The 21,553-nt window shown below is 44.5% G+C and overlaps 1 protein-coding gene across 1 annotated transcript in view; it reads right to left on the minus strand.

Moving 5' to 3' along the window:
* LOC121844409 (CUB and sushi domain-containing protein 3-like) overlaps positions 1–21,553 on the minus strand; it is a gene marked incomplete at its 5' end in the record, with an annotated part of 112,105 nt that overhangs the window by 73,625 nt on the left and 16,927 nt on the right. Inside the window, one exon of the mRNA XM_042314440.1 lies at positions 17,329–17,445. Coding sequence (XP_042170374.1) covers positions 17,329–17,445 — 117 coding nt within the window. The remainder of the gene's footprint in view (positions 1–17,328; positions 17,446–21,553) is intronic.

The raw sequence follows: 21,553 nt of genomic DNA on the forward strand, positions 1-21,553 counted from the left end.
ACAGTAAACCCCCAACCATCTCCCTCTATCTACAGTCAACAGTAAACCCCAGACCATCTCCCTCTCTCTCCAGTAAACCCCAACACCATCTCCCTCTCTCTACAGTAAACCCCCACACCATCTCCCTCTCTCTACAGTAAACCCCAACACCATCTCCCTCTATCTACAGTAAACCCCCAACCATCTCCCTCTCTCTACAGTCAACAGTAAACCCCAACACCATCTCCCTCTCTCTCCAGTCAACAGTAAACCCCAACACCATCTCCCTCTCTCTCCAGTCAACAGTAAACCCCAACACCATCTCCCTCTCTCTACAGTCAACAGTAAACCCCAACACCATCTCCCTCTCTCTACAGTCAACAGTAAACCCCACACCATCTCTCTCTCTCTCTACAGTCAACAGTAAACCCCAACACCATCTCCCTCTATCTACAGTAAACCTCAACCCCATCTCCCTCTCTAAACAGTCAACAGTAAACCCCAACACCATCTCCCTCTATCTACAGTAAACCTCAACACCATCTCCCTCTCTCTACAGTCAACAGTAAACCCCAACACCATCTCCCTCTATCTACAGTAAACCTCAACACCATCTCCCTCTCTATACAGTCAACAGTAAACCCCAACACCATCTCCCTCTATCTACAGTAAACCCCAACACCATCTCCCTCTCTCTACAGTCAACAGTAAACCCCAACACCATCACCCTCTATCTACAGTAAACCTCAAAACCATCTCCCTCTCTCTACAGTCAACAGTAAACCCCAACACCATCTCCCTCTATCTACAGTAAACCTCAACACCATCTCCCTCTCTCTACAGTCAACAGTAAACCCCAACACCATCTCCCTCTATCTACAGTAAACCTCAACACCATCTCCCTCTCTCTACAGTCAACAGTAAACCCCAACACCATCTTCCTCTATCTACAGTAAACCTCAACACCATCTCCCTCTCTCTACAGTCAACAGTAAACCCCAACACCATCTCCCTCTATCTACAGTAAACCTCAACACCATCTCCCTCCCTCTACAGTGAACAGTAAACCCCAACACCATCTTCCTCTATCTACAGTAAACCTCAACACCATCTCCCTCTCTATACAGTCAACAGTAAACCCCAACACCATCTCCCTCTATCTACAGTAAACCCCACACCATCTCCCTCTCTCTACAGTAAACCCAACAACGTCTCCCTCTATCTACAGTAAACCCCAACACCATCTCCCTCTATCTACAGTAAACCCCACACCATCTCCCTCTCTCTCCAGTCAACAGTAAACCCCAACAACATCTCCCTCTCTCTCCAGTCAACAGTAAACCCCACACCATCTCCCTCTCTCTCCAGTAAACCGCAACACCATCTCCCTCTATCTACAGTAAACCCCCAACCATCTCCCTCTCTCTACAGTCAACAGTAAACCCCACACCATCTCCCTCTCTCTCCAGTAAACCCCAACACCATCTCCCTCTCTCTACAGTAAACCCCACACCATCTCCCTCTCTCTACAGTAAACCCCAACACCATCTCCCTCTATCTACAGTAAACCCCCAACCATCTCCCTCTCTCTACAGTCAACAGTAAACCCCAACACCATCTCCCTCTCTCTCCAGTCAACAGTAAACCCCAACACCATCTCCCTCTCCTTCCAGTCAACAGTAAACCCCAACACCATCTCCCTCTCTCTACAGTCAACAGTAAACCCCACACCATCTCCCTCTCTCTACAGTAAACCCCCACACCATCTCCCTCTCTCTCCAGTCAACAGTAAACCCCAACACCATCCCCCTCTCTCTCCAGTCAACAGTAAACCCCAACACCATCTCCCTCTCTCTACAGTCTACAGTAAACCCCCAGGGTTAGGCTTTCCTTAATCGCCCCCTTTGCTACGCTAGCTAGGTAGCTAGCTACTTTTTTTAACTTGTTACAGCCCCAGATGCATTACTGCAATCGGCCATTGCTCTGACAAGACATTATGGATGTGTTTTTGCTGATGTTTTAGAGACATACAGTATGCTGACCTGTTAAACAAAACACACCCATTTCAGATGCTTAGATAGCAAGATGCTGTGGTGATGAACATCAAAATCAGTCATTTTAATGATTCAGATCTTCATAAGGAGTCTCCTTGTGGGTAAAGTATTGCTGACGATTCAACCGTCTACGCATCAGCAGCCACAGCTAATGAAGTCACTGAAATCGCCCTTAACAAAGAGTTGCAGTCTGTTTTGGAAACGGGTTAGTCAGTAATAAACTGGTCCTTGAAAATCTCTCTACAACTAAGAGCGTTTGTGTAACGGTTCTCTTGTGGTGAAGGAGAGTCGGACCAAAATGCACCGTGATGATGATTCATGATATTTTAATGAAGGAAAAAAACTATACATGAAGAAACTACAAAATAATGAAATGTGAAAACCGAAACAGCCCTATCTGGTGCAAACACAGAGACAGGAACAATCACCCACAAACAGCCCTATCTGGTGTAAACACAGAGACAGGAACAATCACCCACAAACAGCCCTATCTGGTGCAAACACAGAGACAGGAACAATCACCCACAAACAGTCCTATCTGGTGGAAAACACAGAGACAGGAACAATCACCCACAAACAGCCCTATCTGGTGTAAACACAGAGACAGGAACAATCACCCACAAACAGCCCTATCTGGTGCAAACACAGAGACAGGAACAATCACCCACAAACAGCCCTATCTGGTGCAAACACAGAGACAGGAACAATCACCCACAAACAGTCCTATCTGGTGCAAACACAGAGACAGGAACAATCACCCACAAACAGCCCTATCTGGTGTAAACACAGAGACAGGAACAATCACCCACAAACAGCCCTATCTGGTGCAAACACAGAGACAGGAACAATCACCCACAAACACACAGTGAAACCCAGGCTACCTAAATATGATTCCCAATCAGAGACAATGACTAACACCTGCCTCTGATTGAGAACCATATCAGGCCAGACATAGAAATAGACAAACTAGACATGTAACATAGAATGCCCACTCAGCTCACACCCTGACCAACCAAAACATAGAAATATACAAAGTAAACTATGGACAGCGTGTGACAGTTTGTATTTGGTACAAATCATTAACCTGAGTTCTGGACCTCGGCTGGATCCGGTCATAGAAGGGTGTGGCTGTCGAACAAGTTGAGGAGGCTAAATTACTTGGTGATACCTTAAGAATGTAAAATGTCTTGTTCAAAAAAAGTTAATATTCAATGGTTGTAAAGATGGGGAGAGGTCTCTCCGTAAGAGGTCTGTCCGTAAGAGGTCTGTCCGTAAGAGGTCTGTCCGTAAGAGGTCTGCCCGTAAGAGGTCTGTCCGTAAGAGGTCTCTCCGTAAGAGGTCTGCCCGTAAGAGGTCTGCCCGTAAGAGGTCTGTCCGTAAGAGGTCTGCCCGTAAGAGGTCTGTCCGTAAGAGGTCTGCCCGTAAGAGGTCTGCCCGTAAGAGGTCTGCCCTTAAGAGGTCTGTCCGTAAGAGGTCCGCCCGTAAGAGGTCTGCCCGTAAGAGGTCTGTCCGTAAGAGGTCTGTCTGTAATAAAGACATGTTCTGCTTTGACACCAAGTCCTGCAGGCTCTAGTTTTGTCTGGTCTTAATTACTGTCCAGTGGTGTGGTCCAGTGCTGTAAGGAAACACCTAGTTACGCTGCATCTGGTCCAGAACAGAGAGGCACCTCTTGCTCTTCATTGTAATCAGAGGGCTGATATTAATACTATACTATAAATACTAAATACATGCCCAGTCTCTCTCTCTTGGCTAAGAGTTGAGGAGAGACCGACTGCGTCACTTCTTGTTTTTATAAGAAACATTAACGTGTTGGAATATCCCAAAGTGTTTGCATCGTCAAGCTACCCACATCTCTGACACACACACTTACCCCACCAGACGTGCCACCGGGGGTCTTTTCACAGTTCCTCAAATCCAGAACCAATTCAAGAAAGCGTACAGTATTATACAGAGACATTACTGCATGGAACTCCCTTCCATCTCATACTGCTCAAATGAACCTGGTTTCAAAACACCTCACGGCACAACGTCTCTCCCCTATTTGACCTAGATAGTCTGTGTGTTGGTATGTAGGCTACGTGATAAAGCAACACCTCACGGCACAACGTCTCTCCCCTATTTGACCTAGATAGTCTGTGTGTTGGTATGTAGGCTACATGATAAAGCAACACCTCACGGCATAACGTCTCTCCCTATTTGACCTAGATAGTCTGTGTGTTGGTATGTAGGCTACATGATAAAGCAACACCTCACGGCACAACGTCTCTCCCTATTTGACCTAGATAGTCTGTGTGTTGGTATGTAGGCTACATGATAAAGCAACACCTCACGGCACAACGTCTCTCCCCTATTTGACCTAGATAGTCTGTGTGTTGGTATGTAGGCTACATGATAAAGCAACACCTCACGGCACAACGTCTCTCCCCTATTTGACCTAGATAGTCTGTGTGTTGGTATGTAGGCTACGTGATAAAGCAACACCTCACGGCACAACGTCTCTCCCTATTTGACCTAGATAGTCTGTGTGTTGGTATGTAGGCTACGTGTGCATTCTGTCAAAAATAAATAAATATATATATGTAGTTCTGTAATTGAGCTGTTCTTGTCTTTAAACATTGTGTATCATGTCGGGTTTCATGTTCTGTGTGGACCTCTGTTGCTTTTGCAACAGCTACTGGGGATCCTAATGAAAGTCGTAAAAAGGAGATGATCAAGGACTCAGTAAATAGTAAAAAGGGGATGATCAAGGACTCAGTAAATAGTAAAAAGGGGATGATCAAGGACTCAGTAAATAGTAAAAAGGGGATGATCAAGGACTCAGTAAATAGTAAAAAGGGGATGATCAAGGACTCAGTATCCTAATGAAAGTCGTAAAAAGGAGATGATCAAGGACTCAGTAAATAGTAAAAAGGAGATGATCATATTTATAATGCGTTTCTTTCATGTTTTTCCAGTTTTAAACACCATTTTTACATTGAAGAACATTAACCACTGTGAGGGAGGAGAATGTAACCACTGTGAGGGAGGAGAATGTAACCACTGTGAGGGAGGAGAATGTAACCACTGTGAGGGAGGAGAATGTAACCACTGTGAGGGAGGAGAATGTAACCACTGTGAGGGAGGAGAATGTAACCACTGTGAGGGAGGAGAATGTAATCACTGTGAGGGAGGAGAATGAGCCTAAGCCGTTTACATTGAAGAATATTAACCACTGTGAGGGAGGAGAATGTAACCACTGTGAGGGAGGAGAATGTAACCACTGTGAGGGAGGAGAATGTAACCACTGTGAGGGAGGAGAATGTAACCACTGTGAGGGAGGAGAATGTAACCACTGTGAGGGAGGAGAATGTAACCACTGTGAGGGAGGAGAATGTAACCACTGTGAGGGAGGAGAATGTAACCACTGTGAGGGAGGAGAATGTAACCACTGTGAGGGAGGAGAATGTGACCACTGTGAGGGAGGAGAATGTGACCACTGTGAGGGAGGAGAATGTAACCACTGTGAGGGAGGAGAATGTAACCACTGTGAGGGAGGAGAATGTAACCACTGTGAGGGAGGAGAATGTGACCACTGTGAGGGAGGAGAATGTGACCACTGTGAGGAGGAGAATGTAACCACTGTGAGGGAGGAGAATGTGACCACTGTGAGGGAGGAGAATGTAACCACTGTGAGGGAGGAGAATGTAACCACTGTGAGGGAGGAGAATGTAACCACTGTGAGGGAGGAGAATGTAACCACTGTGAGGGAGGAGAATGTAACCACTGTGAGGGAGGAGAATGTAACCACTGTGAGGGAGGAGAATGTAACCACTGTGAGGGAGGAGAATGTAACCACTGTGAGGGAGGAGAATGTAACCACTGTGAGGGAGGAGAATGTGACCACTGTGAGGGAGGAGAATGTGACCACTGTGAGGGAGGAGAATGTGACCACTGTGAGGGAGGAGAATGTAACCACTGTGAGGGAGGAGAATGTGACCACTGTGAGGGAGGAGAATGTAACCACTGTGAGGGAGGAGAATGTAACCACTGTGAGGGAGGAGAATGTAACCACTGTGGGGAGGAGAATGTAACCACTGTGAGGGAGGAGAATGTAACCACTGTGAGGGAGGAGAATGTAACCACTGTGAGGGAGGAGAATGTAACCACTGTGAGGGAGGAGAATGTGACCACTGTGAGGGAGGAGAATGTAACCACTGTGAGGGAGGAGAATGTAACCACTGTGAGGGAGGAGAATGTAACCACTGTGAGGGAGGAGAATGTGACCACTGTGAGGGAGGAGAATGTGACCACTGTGAGGGAGGAGAATGTGACCACTGTGAGGGAGGAGAATGTAACCACTGTGAGGGAGGAGAATGTAACCACTGTGAGGGAGGAGAATGTAACCACTGTGAGGGAGGAGAATGTAACCACTGTGAGGGAGGAGAATGTAACCACTGTGAGGGAGGAGAATGTAACCACTGTGAGGGAGGAGAATGTAACCACTGTGAGGGAGGAGAATGTAACCACTGTGAGGGAGGAGAATGTAACCACTGTGAGGGAGGAGAATGTAATCACTGTGAGGGAGGAGAATGTGGCCTAAGCCGTTTACATTGAAGAATATTAACCACTGTGAGGGAGGAGAATGTAACCACTGTGAGGGAGGAGAATGTGACCACTGTGAGGGAGGAGAATGTAACCACTGTGAGGGAGGAGAATGTAACCACTGTGAGGAGGAGAATGTAACCACTGTGAGGGAGGAGAATGTAACCACTGTGAGGGAGGAGAATGTGACCACTGTGAGGAGAGAATGTAACCACTGTGAGGGAGGAGAATGTAACCACTGTGAGGGAGGAGAATGTAACCACTGTGAGGGAGGAGAATGTGACCACTGTGAGGGAGGAGAATGTGACCACTGTGAGGGAGGAGAATGTGACCACTGTGAGGGAGGAGAATGTGACCACTGTGAGGGAGGAGAATGTGACCACTGTGAGGGAGGAGAATGTAACCACTGTGAGGGAGGAGAATGTAACCACTGTGAGGGAGGAGAATGTAACCACTGTGAGGGAGGAGATTGTAACCACTGTGAGGGAGGAGAATGTAACCACTGTGAGGGAGGAGAATGTAACCACTGTGAGGGAGGAGAATGTAACCACTGTGAGGGAGGAGAATGTAACCACTGTGAGGGAGGAGAATGTAACCACTGTGAGGGAGGAGAATGTAACCACTGTGAGGGAGGAGAATGTAACCACTGTGAGGGAGGAGAATGTGACCACTGTGAGGGAGGAGAATGTAACCACTGTGAGGGAGGAGAATGTAACCACTGTGAGGGAGGAGAATGTAACCACTGTGAGGGAGGAGAATGTAACCACTGTGAGGGAGGAGAATGTAACCACTGTGAGGGAGGAGAATGTAACCACTGTGAGGGAGGAGAATGTAACCACTGTGAGGGAGGAGAATGTAACCACTGTGAGGGAGGAGAATGTAACCACTGTGAGGGAGGAGAATGTGACCTAAGCCGTTTACATTGAAGAATATTAACCACTGTGAGGGAGGAGAATGTAACCACTGTGAGGGAGGAGAATGTGACCACTGTGAGGGAGGAGAATGTGACCTAAGCCGTCCCAAGATCACAGAGCCATAAACATCCCAGAGGGAAAGTAGACGACACAACATTTCATGACAGGCTTTTACCACAACAATAAAAAAATACAAATAAAAACCCTTCCAGCAGACAGCATCTGTTTCACCTTCTGACCATCGTTCCTGTGTGTTTTCCTTGTTTTAGTGTTGGTCAGGACGTGAGCTGGGTGGGCATTCTATGTTTCATGTCTAGTTTGTCTATTTCTATGTCTGGCCTGATATGGTTCTCAATCAGAGGCAGGTGTTAGTCATTGTCTCTGATTGGGAACCATATTTAGGTAGCCTGAGTTTCACTGTGTGTTTGTGGGTGATTGTTCCTGTCTCTGTGTTTGCACCAGATAGGGCTGTTTCGGTTTTCGTTACGGTCTTACGGTCTTTGTTTTGTGGTGTTGAATATTGATTCGTGTTTTTACGTTTGTTTATTAAACATGGATCGCAATCTACACGCTGCATTTTGGTCCGACTCTCCTTCACCACAAGAGAACCGTTACAATATGTTTGCCACTTGGACCAGATAAGAATGAGTTTCCTATTTTTATTAGAACTCTGTAACTAAACAAAAGTTAGTTAACAAACTTTTTTCCTTGTAAAGGAACAGTGAGACCCCAGAGAGCCCAGGCAGTATGTCTCCATGTTTATGGGACTGAGGAAGCCCAAGGCTTAGGTTTGCCTACCGTGGATAATTAATCTCTTATAAAAAGCAGAAAGGCTATTGTTTTGAAATATGACAGTAAACATAATTTTTGACAGAATAATTAAAGATAAAAGGACAAACAGAGACGTGAGCTGTACTGTAATGATATTCAAAATAAATGAAAAAATGCAAAGTACTGCACGCATGTGAGCATGGTTGGCTGTGGATGGATGGTATTGAGTAAATAAACTCCTTCTAATGTTATAACTAATGTCTCTAGTATGGACATGACAGAATATAGACACTCCTAATGTTATAACTAATGTCTCTAGTATGGACATGACAGAATATAGAGTCTCCTAATGTTATAACTAATGTCTCTAGTATGGACATGACAGAATATAGAGTCTCCTAATGTTATAACTAATGTCTCTAGTATGGACATGACAGAATATAGAGTCTCCTAATGTTATAACTAATGTCTCTAGTATGGACATGACAGAATATAGAGTCTCCTAATGTTATAACTAATGTCTCTTGTATGGACATGACAGAATATAGAGTCTCCTAATGTTATAACTAATGTCTCTAGTATGGACATGACAGAATATAGAGTCTCCTAATGTTATAACTAATGTCTCTAGTATGGACATGACAGAATATAGACACTCCTAATGTTATAACTAATGTCTCTAGTATGGACATGACAGAATATAGACACTCCTAATGTTATAACTAATGTCTCTAGTATGGACATGACAGAATATAGACACTCTAATGTTATAACTAATGTCTCTAGTATGGACATGACAGAATATAGAGTCTCCTTCTAATGTTATAACTAATGTCTCTAGTATGGACATGACAGAATATAGACACTCCTAATGTTATAACTAATGTCTCTAGTATGGACATGACAGAATATAGACACTCCTAATGTTATAACTAATGTCTCTAGTATGGACATGACAGAATATAGAGTCTCCTTCTAATGTTATAACTAATGTCTCTAGTATGGACATGACAGAATATAGACACTCCTAATATTATAACTAATGTCTCTAGTATGGACAGGACAGAATATAGACACTCCTAATGTTATAACTAATGTCTCTAGTATGGACATGACAGAATATAGACACTCCTAATGTTATAACTAATGTCTCTAGTATGGACATGACAGAATATAGAGTCTCCTAATGTTATAACTAATGTCTCTAGTATGGACATGACAGAATATAGACACTCTAATGTTATAACTAATGTCTCTAGTATGGACATGGACAGGACAGAATATAGACACTCTAATGTTATAACTAATGTCTCTAGTATGGACAGGACAGAATATAGACACTCTAATGTTATAACTAATGTCTCTAGTATGGACATGACAGAATATAGAGTCTCCTTCTAATATTATAACTAATGTCTCTAGTATGGACATGACAGAATATAGACACTCCTAATGTTATAACAAATGTCTCTAGTATGGACATGACAGAATATAGACACTCCTAATGTTATAACTAATGTCTCTAGTATGGACATGACAGAATAGAGTATCCTTCTAATGTTATAACTAATGTCTCTAGTATGGACATGACAGAATATAGACACTCCTAATGTTATAACTAATGTCTCTAGTATGGACATGACATAATAACTCAACTCCAAACAGTCTGTGTCCCAAATGACACCCTATTCCCTTTATAGTGCACTAAATTGGCCAGAGCCCTATGGGAACAGATCAAAAGTAGTGCACTAAATTGGCCAGAACCCTATGGGCCCAGATCAAAAGTAGTGCACTAAATTGGCCAGAGCCCTATGGGCCCAGATCAAAAGTAGCACACTATATTTTGACACTGGGTGAAGTACTGACTGCACCATACCAATATAACAGCATGTGCAGCATCAGTCAGTCAGTAGTGTTATAGTAGCATAATAGCATGTACAGCATCAGACTGTCAGTAATGTTATAATAGCATATACAGTCCATCAGTCTGTCAGTAGTGTTATAATAGTATAATAGCATGTACAGTCCATCAGTCTGTCAGTAGTGTTATAATAGCATGTACAGTCCATCAGTCTGTCAGTAGTGTTATAATAGCATGTACAGTGCATCAGTCTGTCAGTAGTGTTATAATAGCATGTACAGTCCATCAGTCTGTCAGTAGTGTTATAATAGCATGTACAGTCCATCAGTCTGTCAGTAGTGTTATAATAGCATGTACAGTCCATCAATCTGTATGTAGTGTTATAATAATATAATAGCATGTACAGTCCATCAGTCTGTCAGTAGTGTTATAATAGCATGTACAGTCCATCAGTCTGTCAGTAGTGTTATAACAGCATGTACAGTCCATCAGACTGTTAGTAGTGTTATAATAGTATAATAGCATGTACAGTCCATCAGTCTGTCAGTAGTGTTATAATAGCATGTACAGTCCATCAATCTGTCAGTAGTGTTATAATAGCATGTACAGTCCATCAGTCTGTCAGTAGTGTTATAATAGCATGTACAGTCCATCAATCTGTCAGTAGTGTTATAATAGCATGTACAGCATCAGACTGTCAGTAATGTTATATAATAGTATAATAGCATGTACAGTCCATCAGTCTGTCAGTAGTGTTATAATAGCATGTACAGTCCATCAGTCTGTCAGTAGTGTTATAATAGCGTGTACAGTCCATCAGTCTGTCAGTAGTGTTATAATAGCATTTACAGTGCAGTCTGTCAGTAGTGTTATAATAGCATGTACAGTGCATCAGTCTGTCAGTAGTGTTATAATAGCATTTACAGTGCATCAGTCTGTCAGTAGTGTTATAATAGCATGTACAGTGCATCAGTCTGTCAGTAGTGTTATAATAGCATGTACAGTCCATCAGTCTGTCAGTAGTGTTATAATAGCATGTACAGTCCATCAGTCTGTCAGTAGTGTTATAATAGCATGTACAGTCCATCAATCTGTCAGTAGTGTTATAATAGCATGTACAGCATCAGACTGTCAGTAATGTTATATAATAGTATAATAGCATGTACAGTCCATCAGTCTGTCAGTAGTGTTATAATAGCATGTACAGTGCATCAGTCTGTCAGTAGTGTTATAATAGCATTTACAGTGCATCAGTCTGTCAGTAGTGTTATACACAGGATACATACCAAATGGCACCCTATTCCCTGTATAGTGCACTGCTTTTGACCTGAGCCCATATATGTAAAAGTAGTGCACTATATACGTAATAGGGTGCCTCTCCTGTATCTACTGTAGAGAGCACATTAGCAGCATGGCTGAAAACCATTAGCCATCAAAGACTCGCCCTGCTTTCTGTCATGCAAACACCATCAATGACATTAGCATAAGAACATTGGCTGGCAGTGTGTGTGTTTTTCTATGGATCCTATTAGACAAATACAATTCAAATGGCTAACAGCAGCAACAACATTAAATACCAGCATACGTGTGTTATTGTCTGTCGGGCTGTTTACTCTGTTTCTGTTGGCTAACAAAATCAACAACAACAAGAAGCAACACAATAACAACAACAGCAATAACAACAGCAACAACAACAACAGCAACAACAACAGCACAACAACAACAACAACAACAACAACAAACAACAACAACACCAATAACACCACAACAACAACAACAACAGCAACAACAACAGCAACAACAACAGCAACAACAACAGCAACAACAGCAACAACACACAGCAACAACAACAACAACAGCAACACAGCAACAGCAACAAACAACAGCAACAACAACAACAACAACAACAGCACCAACAACACCACCAACAACAGCAACAACAGCAACAGCACCAACAACCACCACCAACAACAACAACAGCACCAACAACAACAACAACAACAGCAACAACAGCACCAATAACACCACCAACAACAACAACAGCACCAACAACAACAGCAACAACAGCAACAACAACAACAACAGCAACAACAACAACAACAGCACCAACAACACCCAACAACACCAACAACAACACCAACAACAGCAACAACAACAGCAACAACAACAGCAACAACAATAGCAACAACAACAACAACAACAGCAACAACAACAGCAACAACAGCAACAACAACAACAACAGCAACACCAATAACACCACCAACAACAACAACAGCAACAACAGCACTAACAACAACAACAATGACAACAGCAACACAACAACAACAACAACAGCAACAACAACAGCAACAACTACAACAGCACCAACAGCAACAACAACAGCAACAACAAAAACAGCAACAACAACAGAACCAAAACAACAACAACAAAAACAGCAACAACAACAGCACCAACAACAGAAACACCAGCAGCAATAACAGCAACAATTTCTAAATGTACTTGTTATCAACCCCCTCTGAGTGGCCCTGAATTTATGAGGTGATTTTTTAGCCTGACCTTCCTCTGCCAGCCCAGCTGAGACCAATACATCCCGACCGAGGACACAGACCCAAATGCTACCCTTATTCCTATTTAAAATGCACTCCTTTCAACCAGGGCCCTTCTGGTCAAAAGTAGTTCACTAAATACGGAATAGGGTTAAATTCGGGATGTGACCCCTTGACTTCAAGTGTCTGTTTGGCCAAGACACATCAGGGAGGTCATCTGCCACAGATGTATACTACCGTCATGAGTCCTAAAAGGTACCCTATGCCCTTCATAGTGCACTAAATACAGAATTGTTTGCCATTTTAAGAAGCAGACAGCACACATAGTCCATGGGTGTTGTTGTAAAGGGATATGATATATTGTCACAGGTCTCCCTAGAGCCTCATGCTCCATTCAGCCATTTGTCAGCATTCTGAGCAGTCTAGTCAGCAGCAGCCATGAACACATGTCGGCATGTCGAGTGTTCATTTAAAAACCATGTGGAAGGCAGCTTCTCAAATGGCACCCTAATGGACCCTTATCAGAAGTAGTGCACTATGTTGGAAGGGGGCTTGGGGTGGCAATTAGGACACACGGGGGTGTCTGACTCCCTGAGTAGTGGAAGATGGCAACAAAATAATCCTAACTGTCAAGACAGCTTGTCAAACCCGGACATTAATTCAAGCATGGGTAACAATCATGGAGTTCTTTAGGAAATGTCCCCCTGGCTCGATAAGAGGAGATAACTTCAATCATCTCATCAATTCAGGGCCACTTAGTGAGAGGGATTGATAATAAGGCAGAAATAAAATAAAATGGAAGATCACGTCCATTGAGGAGAAGTTTGTAAGATAGTTAACGATGTACTATGGTGTTGCATTTTGGGTAACAGGAAGTCCATGGAATACCATGTCCATTGAGGACCAGCCCTGTTGTTCTGAGGACATCGTCCCTCTGTCTTATTAGTAAAACCAGCCCTGTTGTTCTCTGAGACACAGTCCCTCTGTCTTATTAGTCAAACCAGCCATGTTGTTCTCTGAGACACAGTCCCTCTGTCTTATTAGTAAAACCAGCCCTGTTGTTCTCTGAGACACAGTCCCTCTGTCTTATTAGTAAAAACCAGCCCTGTTCTTCTGAGACACAGTCCTCTGTCTTATTAGTAAAAACCAGCCCTGTTGTTCTGAGACACAGTTCCTCTGTCTTATTAGTAAAACCAGCCCTGTTGTTCTGATACACAGTCCCCCTGTCTTATTAGTAAAACCAGCCATGTTGTTCTGAGACACAGTCCCCCTGTCTTATTAGTAAAACCAGCCCTGTTGTTCTCTGAGACACAGTCCCTCTCTGTCTTATCAGTAAAACCAGCCCTGTTGTTCTCTGAGACACAGTCCCTCTGTCTTATTAGTAAAAACCAGCCCTGTTCTTCTGAGACACAGTTCCTCTGTCTTATTAGTAAAAACCAGCCCTGTTGTTCTGAGACATCGTCCCTCTGTCTTATTAGTAAAACCAGCCCTGTTCTTCTGAGACACAGTCCCTCTGTCTTATTAGTAAAGCCAGCCCTGTTGTTCTCTGAGACACAGCCCCTCTGTCTTATTAGTTAAACCAGCCCTGTTGTTCTGAGACATCGTCCCTCTGTCTTATTAGTAAAACCAGCCCTGTTGTTCTGAGACACAGTCCCCCTGTCTTATTAGTAAAACCATCCCTGTTGTTCTGAGACACAGTCCCTCTGTCTTATTAGTAAAAACCAGCCCTGTTCTTCTGAAACACAGTCCCTCTGTCTTATTAGTAAAACCATCCATGTTGTTCTGAGACATCGTCCCTTTGTCTTATTAGTAAACCCAGCCCTGTTGTTCTCTGAGACACAGCCCCTCTGTCTTATTAGTAAAACCAGCCCTGTTGTTCTGAGACACAGTCCCTCTGTCTTATTAGTAAAACCAGCCCTGTTGTTCTCTGAGACACAGTCCCTCTGTCTTATTAGTAAAACCAGCCCTGTTGTTCTCTGAGACACAGTCCGGTTTCTAAATAATGTTTTTCTGTCCTCATCCTGATGTTGTTAACATGGAGGAGATCGTAATCACCACGGTTTCTAAATAATGTTTTTCTGGCCTCATCCTGATGTTGTTAACATGGAGGAGATCGTAATCACCACGGTTTCTAAATAATGTTTTTCTGTCCTCATCCTGATTGACCAAATCGTCTCTAGGTCGGTAACCTGCGGTCAGTGAGCCGACATCTCACAGTACTGTAGCTGGCGAAGGGATAACTATTGTGTTTCTCCTGAGACTCTTCCTCCACCTCATTAGTAGTTACCAGTTTGTGTTTGACCCTTCACTTGACCCGTTGTGGGTTTTGTTTTTTGTTTGACTTTATCCTGAATATCCAAATGTTCTCTGAGTCGGTAAAAATGTGAGGTCAGTTATAATCACAGCTTCTGTTTCTCCCGAGACACAACTTCCTCCACCTCGTTAGTAAAGCCCGACGTAGAACCACCATTTTGTTGCTGAAAATGTAGCTATAGTTCACTACATGTATAGGAGACCGTGGGTTCTGATAAGGCTTTCTGTCCGGATCCTGAATGATCTTGGTAATGTGAGGTGGTGTCAGTAGTTATAATACACTGGACTGGAGTTTAACTATGATCTTGGTAATGTGAGGTGGTGTCAGTAGTTATAATACACTGGACTGGAGTTTAACTATGATCTTGGTAATGTGAGGTGGTGTCAGTAGTTAAACTCCAGTCCATAATACACTGGACTGGAGTTTAACTATGATCTTGGTAATGTGAAGTGGTGTCAGTCCAGTTATAATAACACTGGACTGGAGTTTAACTATGATCTTGGTAAATCCAGTCCAGTGTGGTGTCACTGAGTTATAATACAAGATCTGTTAAACTCCAGTCCAGTGTATTATAACTACTGATCTCACATTACCAAGATGAGTTAAACTCCAGTCAGTAGTTATAACTACACTACCAAGGTTAAACTGGAGTTATAACTACTGATCTTACCAAGATCATAGTTAAACTCCAGTCCAGTGTATTATAACTACTGACACCACCTCACATTACCAAGATCATAGTTAAACTCCAGTCCAGTGTATTATAACTACTGACACCACCTCACATTACCAAGATCATAGTTAAACTCCAGTCCAGTGTATTATAACTACTGACACCACCTCACATTACCAAGATCATAGTTAAACTCCAGTCCAGTGTAATATAACTACTGGAGTTTACATTACCAAGATCATGTTAAACTCCAGTCCAGTGTATTATAACTACTGACACCACCTCACATTACCAAGATCATAGTTAAACTCCAGTCCAGTGTATTATAACTACTGACACCACACATTACCAAGATCATAGTTAAACTCCAGTCCAGTGTATTATAACTACTGACACCACCTCACACTACCAAGATCTAGTTCAACTCCAGTCCAGTTGACACCACCTCACATTACCAAGATCATAGTTAAACTCCAGTCCAGTGTATTATAACTACTGACACCACCTCACATTACCAAGATCATAGTTAAACTCCAGTCCAGTGTATTATAACTACTGACACCAGCTCCTCACATTACCAAGATCATAGTTAAACTCCAGTCCAGTGTATTATAACTACTGACACCACCTCACATTACCAAGATCATAGTTAAACTCCAGTCCAGTGTATTATAAGACTGACACCACCTCACATTACCAAGATCATAGTTCAACTCCAGTCCAGTGTATTATAACTACTGACAGACCTCACATTACCAAGATCATAGTTAAACTCCAGTCCAGTGTATTATAACTACTGACACCACCTCACATTACCAAGATCATAGTTCAACTCCAGTCCAGTGTATTATAACTACTGACACCACCTCACATTACCAAGATCATAGTTAAACTCCAGTCCAGTGTATTATAACTACTGACACCACCTCACATTACCAAGATCATAGTTAAACTCCAGTCCAGTGTATTATAACTACTGACACCACCTCACATTACCAAGATCATAGTTAAACTCCAGTCCAGTGTATTATAACTACTGACACCACCTCACATTACCAAGATCATAGTTAAACTCCAGTCCAGTGAGACTGGGACCTCACATTACCAAGAGGATAGAAACTCCAGTCCAGTGTATTATAACTATGATCTTGGGGAGGTGGTGTCAGAGACTGGACTGGAGACAGAGGTAGATGTGAGGTGGTGTCAGAGAGACTGGAGTTTAACTATGATCTTGTGGTAAACCAGAATGCCTCCTACTTCCTTAGTAGAGACACATATACTGTAGAAACACCGCACTGTTCTGTTGCAGTTCACTACATTACCTATAGCAGCTGAACAACAGCAACCATGGTCTATGGGACATTATGAGACAGCAGCACAAACTGGAGAGAGAGAGAGAGAGAGAGAGAGACAGAGAGAGAGAGGGAGAGAGAAAGAGAGAGAGAGAGAGAGGAGAGAGAGAGAGAGAGAGACCGAGAGGGGAGAGAGAGATAAAGAGAGAGAGGGGAGAGAGAGATGAGAGAGAGAGAGAGAGAGAGAGAGAGAGAGAGAGAGAGAGAGAGAGAGAGAGAGAGAGAGAGAGAGAGAGAGAGAGAGAGAGAAAGAGCAGAATTAAACCAGAGAGAGAGCACTTACCAAAGTCCCCGGGGACAAAGATGTGGTAGACGCAGGTCAGACTCTGGGTATAATTACGGGGGTAATTTGGGGACAGGACGGTCCCCTCTGACCCTGTCGAGCGGCCTCCGCACGGCGCTGTGAAAACACCAACATGTCAATATGACTCCCAGGTTACACTACCTGGGGGAAATACATGCAGCTACGCAGCAGAAACAGGAATCAGCAAACAGTATTTCCTGCTGCCACAGCTGCACAGGGGGAAGCAGAGGAAAAATCACGCTGACTAACAGTCTACAACATAATGAGATATTACAGGAAAACATATAGGACGTTTAGAAAGAGAGGGAGAGGGAGGGAGGGAGGGAGGGAGGAAGAGGGAGGGAGAGGTAGGGAGGGAGGAAAGAGGGAGAGGTAGGGAGGGAGGAAGAGGGAGAGGGAGGAAGAGGGAGGGAGAGGTAGGGAGGGAGGAAGAGGAGAGGGAGGGAGGGCGGGAGGGAGGAAGGGGGAGAGGGGGGAGGGAGGGAGGGAGGAAGAGGGAGAGGGAGGGAGGGGGAGAGGGGGAGGGAGGGAGGAAAAGGAAGAGGGAGAGGGAGGGAGGAAGAGGGAGAGGGAGGGAGGAAGAGGGAAAGGGAGGGAGGAAGAGGGAAAGGGAGGGGGGAAGAGGGAAAGGGAGGGAGGAAGAGGGAAAGGGAGGGAGGAAGAGGGAAAGGGAGGGAGGGAGGGAAAGGGGGAAAGGGAGGAAGAGGAAGAGGGAGGGAGGGAGAGGGAGGGAGGGAGGAAGGGGGAGAGGGAGGGAGGGAGGAGGGAGGGAGGGGGGAGGGAGGGAGGGGGAGGGAGGAGGGAGGGAGGATTTTTAAGGGGGGAGAGGGAGGGAGGAGGAGGGGGGGGGAGGGAGGGCGGGAGGGAGGGAGTGAGGGAGGAGGGAGGGAGGGAGAGGGGGGAGGGAGGGAGGGAGGGAGGGAGGGAGGGAGGGAGGGAGGGAGGGAGGGAGGGAGGGAGGGAGGGAGGGAGGGAGGGAGGGAGGGAGGGATTTTTATTTTTAGGACAGCAACAGACCATGAACAGATTAAGATTGGGATTAAGATTTGGGATTTGGGATCTAGATTTGGGATACACATGAACAGATTAAGATTGGGATTAGATTTGAGATCTAGATTGAGATTTAGGATCGAGATACACACTGAACTAAAATAGAAACACAACATGCAAAGTGTTGGTCCCATGTTTCATGAGCTGAAATAAAACATACTCAAATGTTCCATGTGCACAAAAAAAACGTATTTCTCATAAAAATATTTCACCAATTTGTTCACAATTTAGTGAGCATTTAGTGAGCCCTGTTAGTGAGCATTTAGTGAGCCCTGTTAGTGAGCATTTAGTGAGCCCCTGTTAGTGAGCATTTAGTGAGCCCTGCATTTAGTGAGCATGAGCATTTAGTGAGCCCTGTTAGTGAGCATTTAGTGAGCCCTGTTAGTGAGCATTTAGTGAGCCCTGTTAGTGAGCATTTAGTGAGCCCTGTTAGTGAGCATTTAGTGAGCCCTGTTAGTGAGCATTTAGTGAGCCCTGTTAGTGAGCATTTAGTGAGCCCTGTTAGTGAGCATTTAGTGAGCCCTGTTAGTGAGCATTTAGTGAGCCCTAGTGAGCATTTAGTGAGCCCTGTTAGTGAGCATTTAGTGAGCCCTGTTAGTGAGCATTTAGTGAGCCCTGTTAGTGAGCATTTAGTGAGCCCTGTTAGTGAGCATTTAGTGAGCCCTGTTAGTGAGCATTTAGTGAGCCCTGTTAGTGAGCATTTAGTGAGCCCTGTTAGTGAGCATTTAGTGAGCCCTGTTAGTGAGCATTTAGTGAGCCCTGTTAGTGAGCATTTAGTGAGCCCTGTTAGTGAGCATTTAGTGAGCCCTGCTAGTGAGCATTTAGTGAGCCCTGTTAGTGAGCATTTAGTGAGCCCTGCTAGTGAGCATTTAGTGAGCCCTGCTAGTGAGCATTTAGTGAGCCCTGTTAGTGAGCATTTAGTGAGCCCTGCTAGTGAGCATTTAGTGAGCCCTGCTAGTGAGCATTTAGTGAGCCCTGTTAGTGAGCATTTAGTGAGCCCTGCTGGTGAGCATTTAGTGAGCCCTGCTAGTGAGCATTTTTAGTGAGCATTTAGTGAGCCCTGCTAGTGAGCATTTAGTGAGCCCTGCTAGTGAGCATTTAGTGAGCCCTGCTAGTGAGCATTTAGTGAGCCCTGTTAGTGAGCATTTAGTGAGCCCTGTTAGTGAGCATTTAGTGAGCCCTGTTAGTGAGCATTTAGTGAGCCCTGTTAGTGAGCATTTCTCCTTTGCCAAAATAATCCATCCAACTGACCGGTGTGGCATGTCATGAAGCTGATTAAACCGAATAATCATTACACAGGTGTACCTTGTGCTGGGGACAATAAAAGGCCATTCTAAAATGTGGAGTTTTGTCACAAAACACACTGCCACAGATGTCTCAAGTTTTGAGGGAGCGTGCAATTGGCATGCTGACTGCAGGAATGTCCACCAGAGGTGTTGCCAGAGAATTGAATGATCATTTATCTACCATAAGCCGCCTCCAACATCATTTTAGAGAATTTGGCAGTACTTCCAACCGGCCTCACAACCACAGACCACGTGTAACCACGCCAACCCAGGGCCTCCACATTCGGCTTCTTCACCTGAGGGATCATCTGAGACCAGCCACCCGGACAGCTGATGAAACTGTTGGTTTGCACAACCGATGATCTGCACAAACTGTCAGAAAACGTCTCAGGGAAGCTCATCTGCAGGCTCGTCGTCCTCACCAAGGTCTTGACCTGACTGCAGCTTGGCGTCGTAACCGACTTCAGTGGGCAAATGCTCAACTTCGATGGCCACTGGTACGGTGGAGAAGTGTGCTCTTCACAGATGAATCCCAGTTTTAACTGTACCAGGCAGATGGCAGACAGCGTGTATGGTGATGTCTTGGCGAGCGGTTTGCTGATGTCAATGTTGTGAGCAGAGTGCCCCATGGGGTGGTGGTAGGGTTATGGTATGGGTCGGGTAGGGTTACGGTATGGGTAGGGTTAGGGTTATGGTATGGTATGGGCAGGGTTATGATATGGACAGGGTTATGGTATGGTATGGGTTATGGTATGGACAGGGTTATGGTATGGGCAGGGTTATGGTATGGACAGGGTTATGGTATGGGCAGGGTTATGGTATGGGCAGGGTTATGGTATGGGTAGGATTATGGTATGGGCAGGGTTATGGTATGGGCAGGGTTATGGTATGGTTAGGGTTATGGTATGGGCAGGGTTATGGTATGGGCAGGGTTATGGTTAGGGTTATGGTATGGGAGGGTTATGGTATGGACAGGGTTATGGTATGGACAGGGTTATGGTATGGACCGGGTTATGGTATGGTAGGGTTATGGTATGGTAGGGTTATGGTATGGTAGGGTTATGGTATGGGCAGGGTTATGGTATGGGCAGGGTTATGGTATGGGTAGGGTTATGGTATGGGCAGGGTTATGGAATGGACAGGGTTATGGTATGGACAGGGTTATGGTATGGGAGTGTTATGGTATGGACAGGGTTATGGTATGGACAGGGTTATGGTATGGACAGGGTTATGGTATGGACAGGGTTATGGTATGGACAGGGTTATGGTATGGACAGGGTTATGGTATGGACAGGGTTATGGTTTGGACAGGGTTATGATATGGGTAGAGTTATGGTATGGACAGGGTTATGGTATGGGTAGGGTTATGGTATGGGCAGGGTTATGGTATGGACAGGGTTATGGTATGGACAGGGTTATGGTATGGACAGGGTTATGGTATGGACAGGGTTATGGTATGGACAGGGTTATGATATGGGTAGAGTTATGGTATGGACAGGGTTATGGTATGGACAGGGTTATGATATGGGTAGAGTTATGGTATGGACAGGGTTATGGTATGGTTAGGGTTATGGTATGGACAGGGTTATGGTATGGACAGGGTTATGGTATGGGTAGAGTTATGGTATGGACAGGGTTATGGTATGGGTAGGCATAAGCCCTCACCTCAGGTTTCAGCATGATAATGCACGGTCCCATATTGCAAGGATCTGCACACAATTCCTGGAAGCTGAAAATGTCCCAGTTTTTCCATGACCTGCATACTCACCAGACATGTCACCCATTGAGCATGTTTGGGATGCTCTGGATCTACGTGTATGACGTCGTGTTCCAGTTCCCGCCAATATCCAGCAACTTCACACAGCCAC

The sequence above is a fragment of the Oncorhynchus tshawytscha genome, unplaced genomic scaffold, assembly GCF_018296145.1.
Source record: "Oncorhynchus tshawytscha isolate Ot180627B unplaced genomic scaffold, Otsh_v2.0 Un_contig_5184_pilon_pilon, whole genome shotgun sequence".
NCBI lineage: Eukaryota > Metazoa > Chordata > Actinopteri > Salmoniformes > Salmonidae > Oncorhynchus > Oncorhynchus tshawytscha.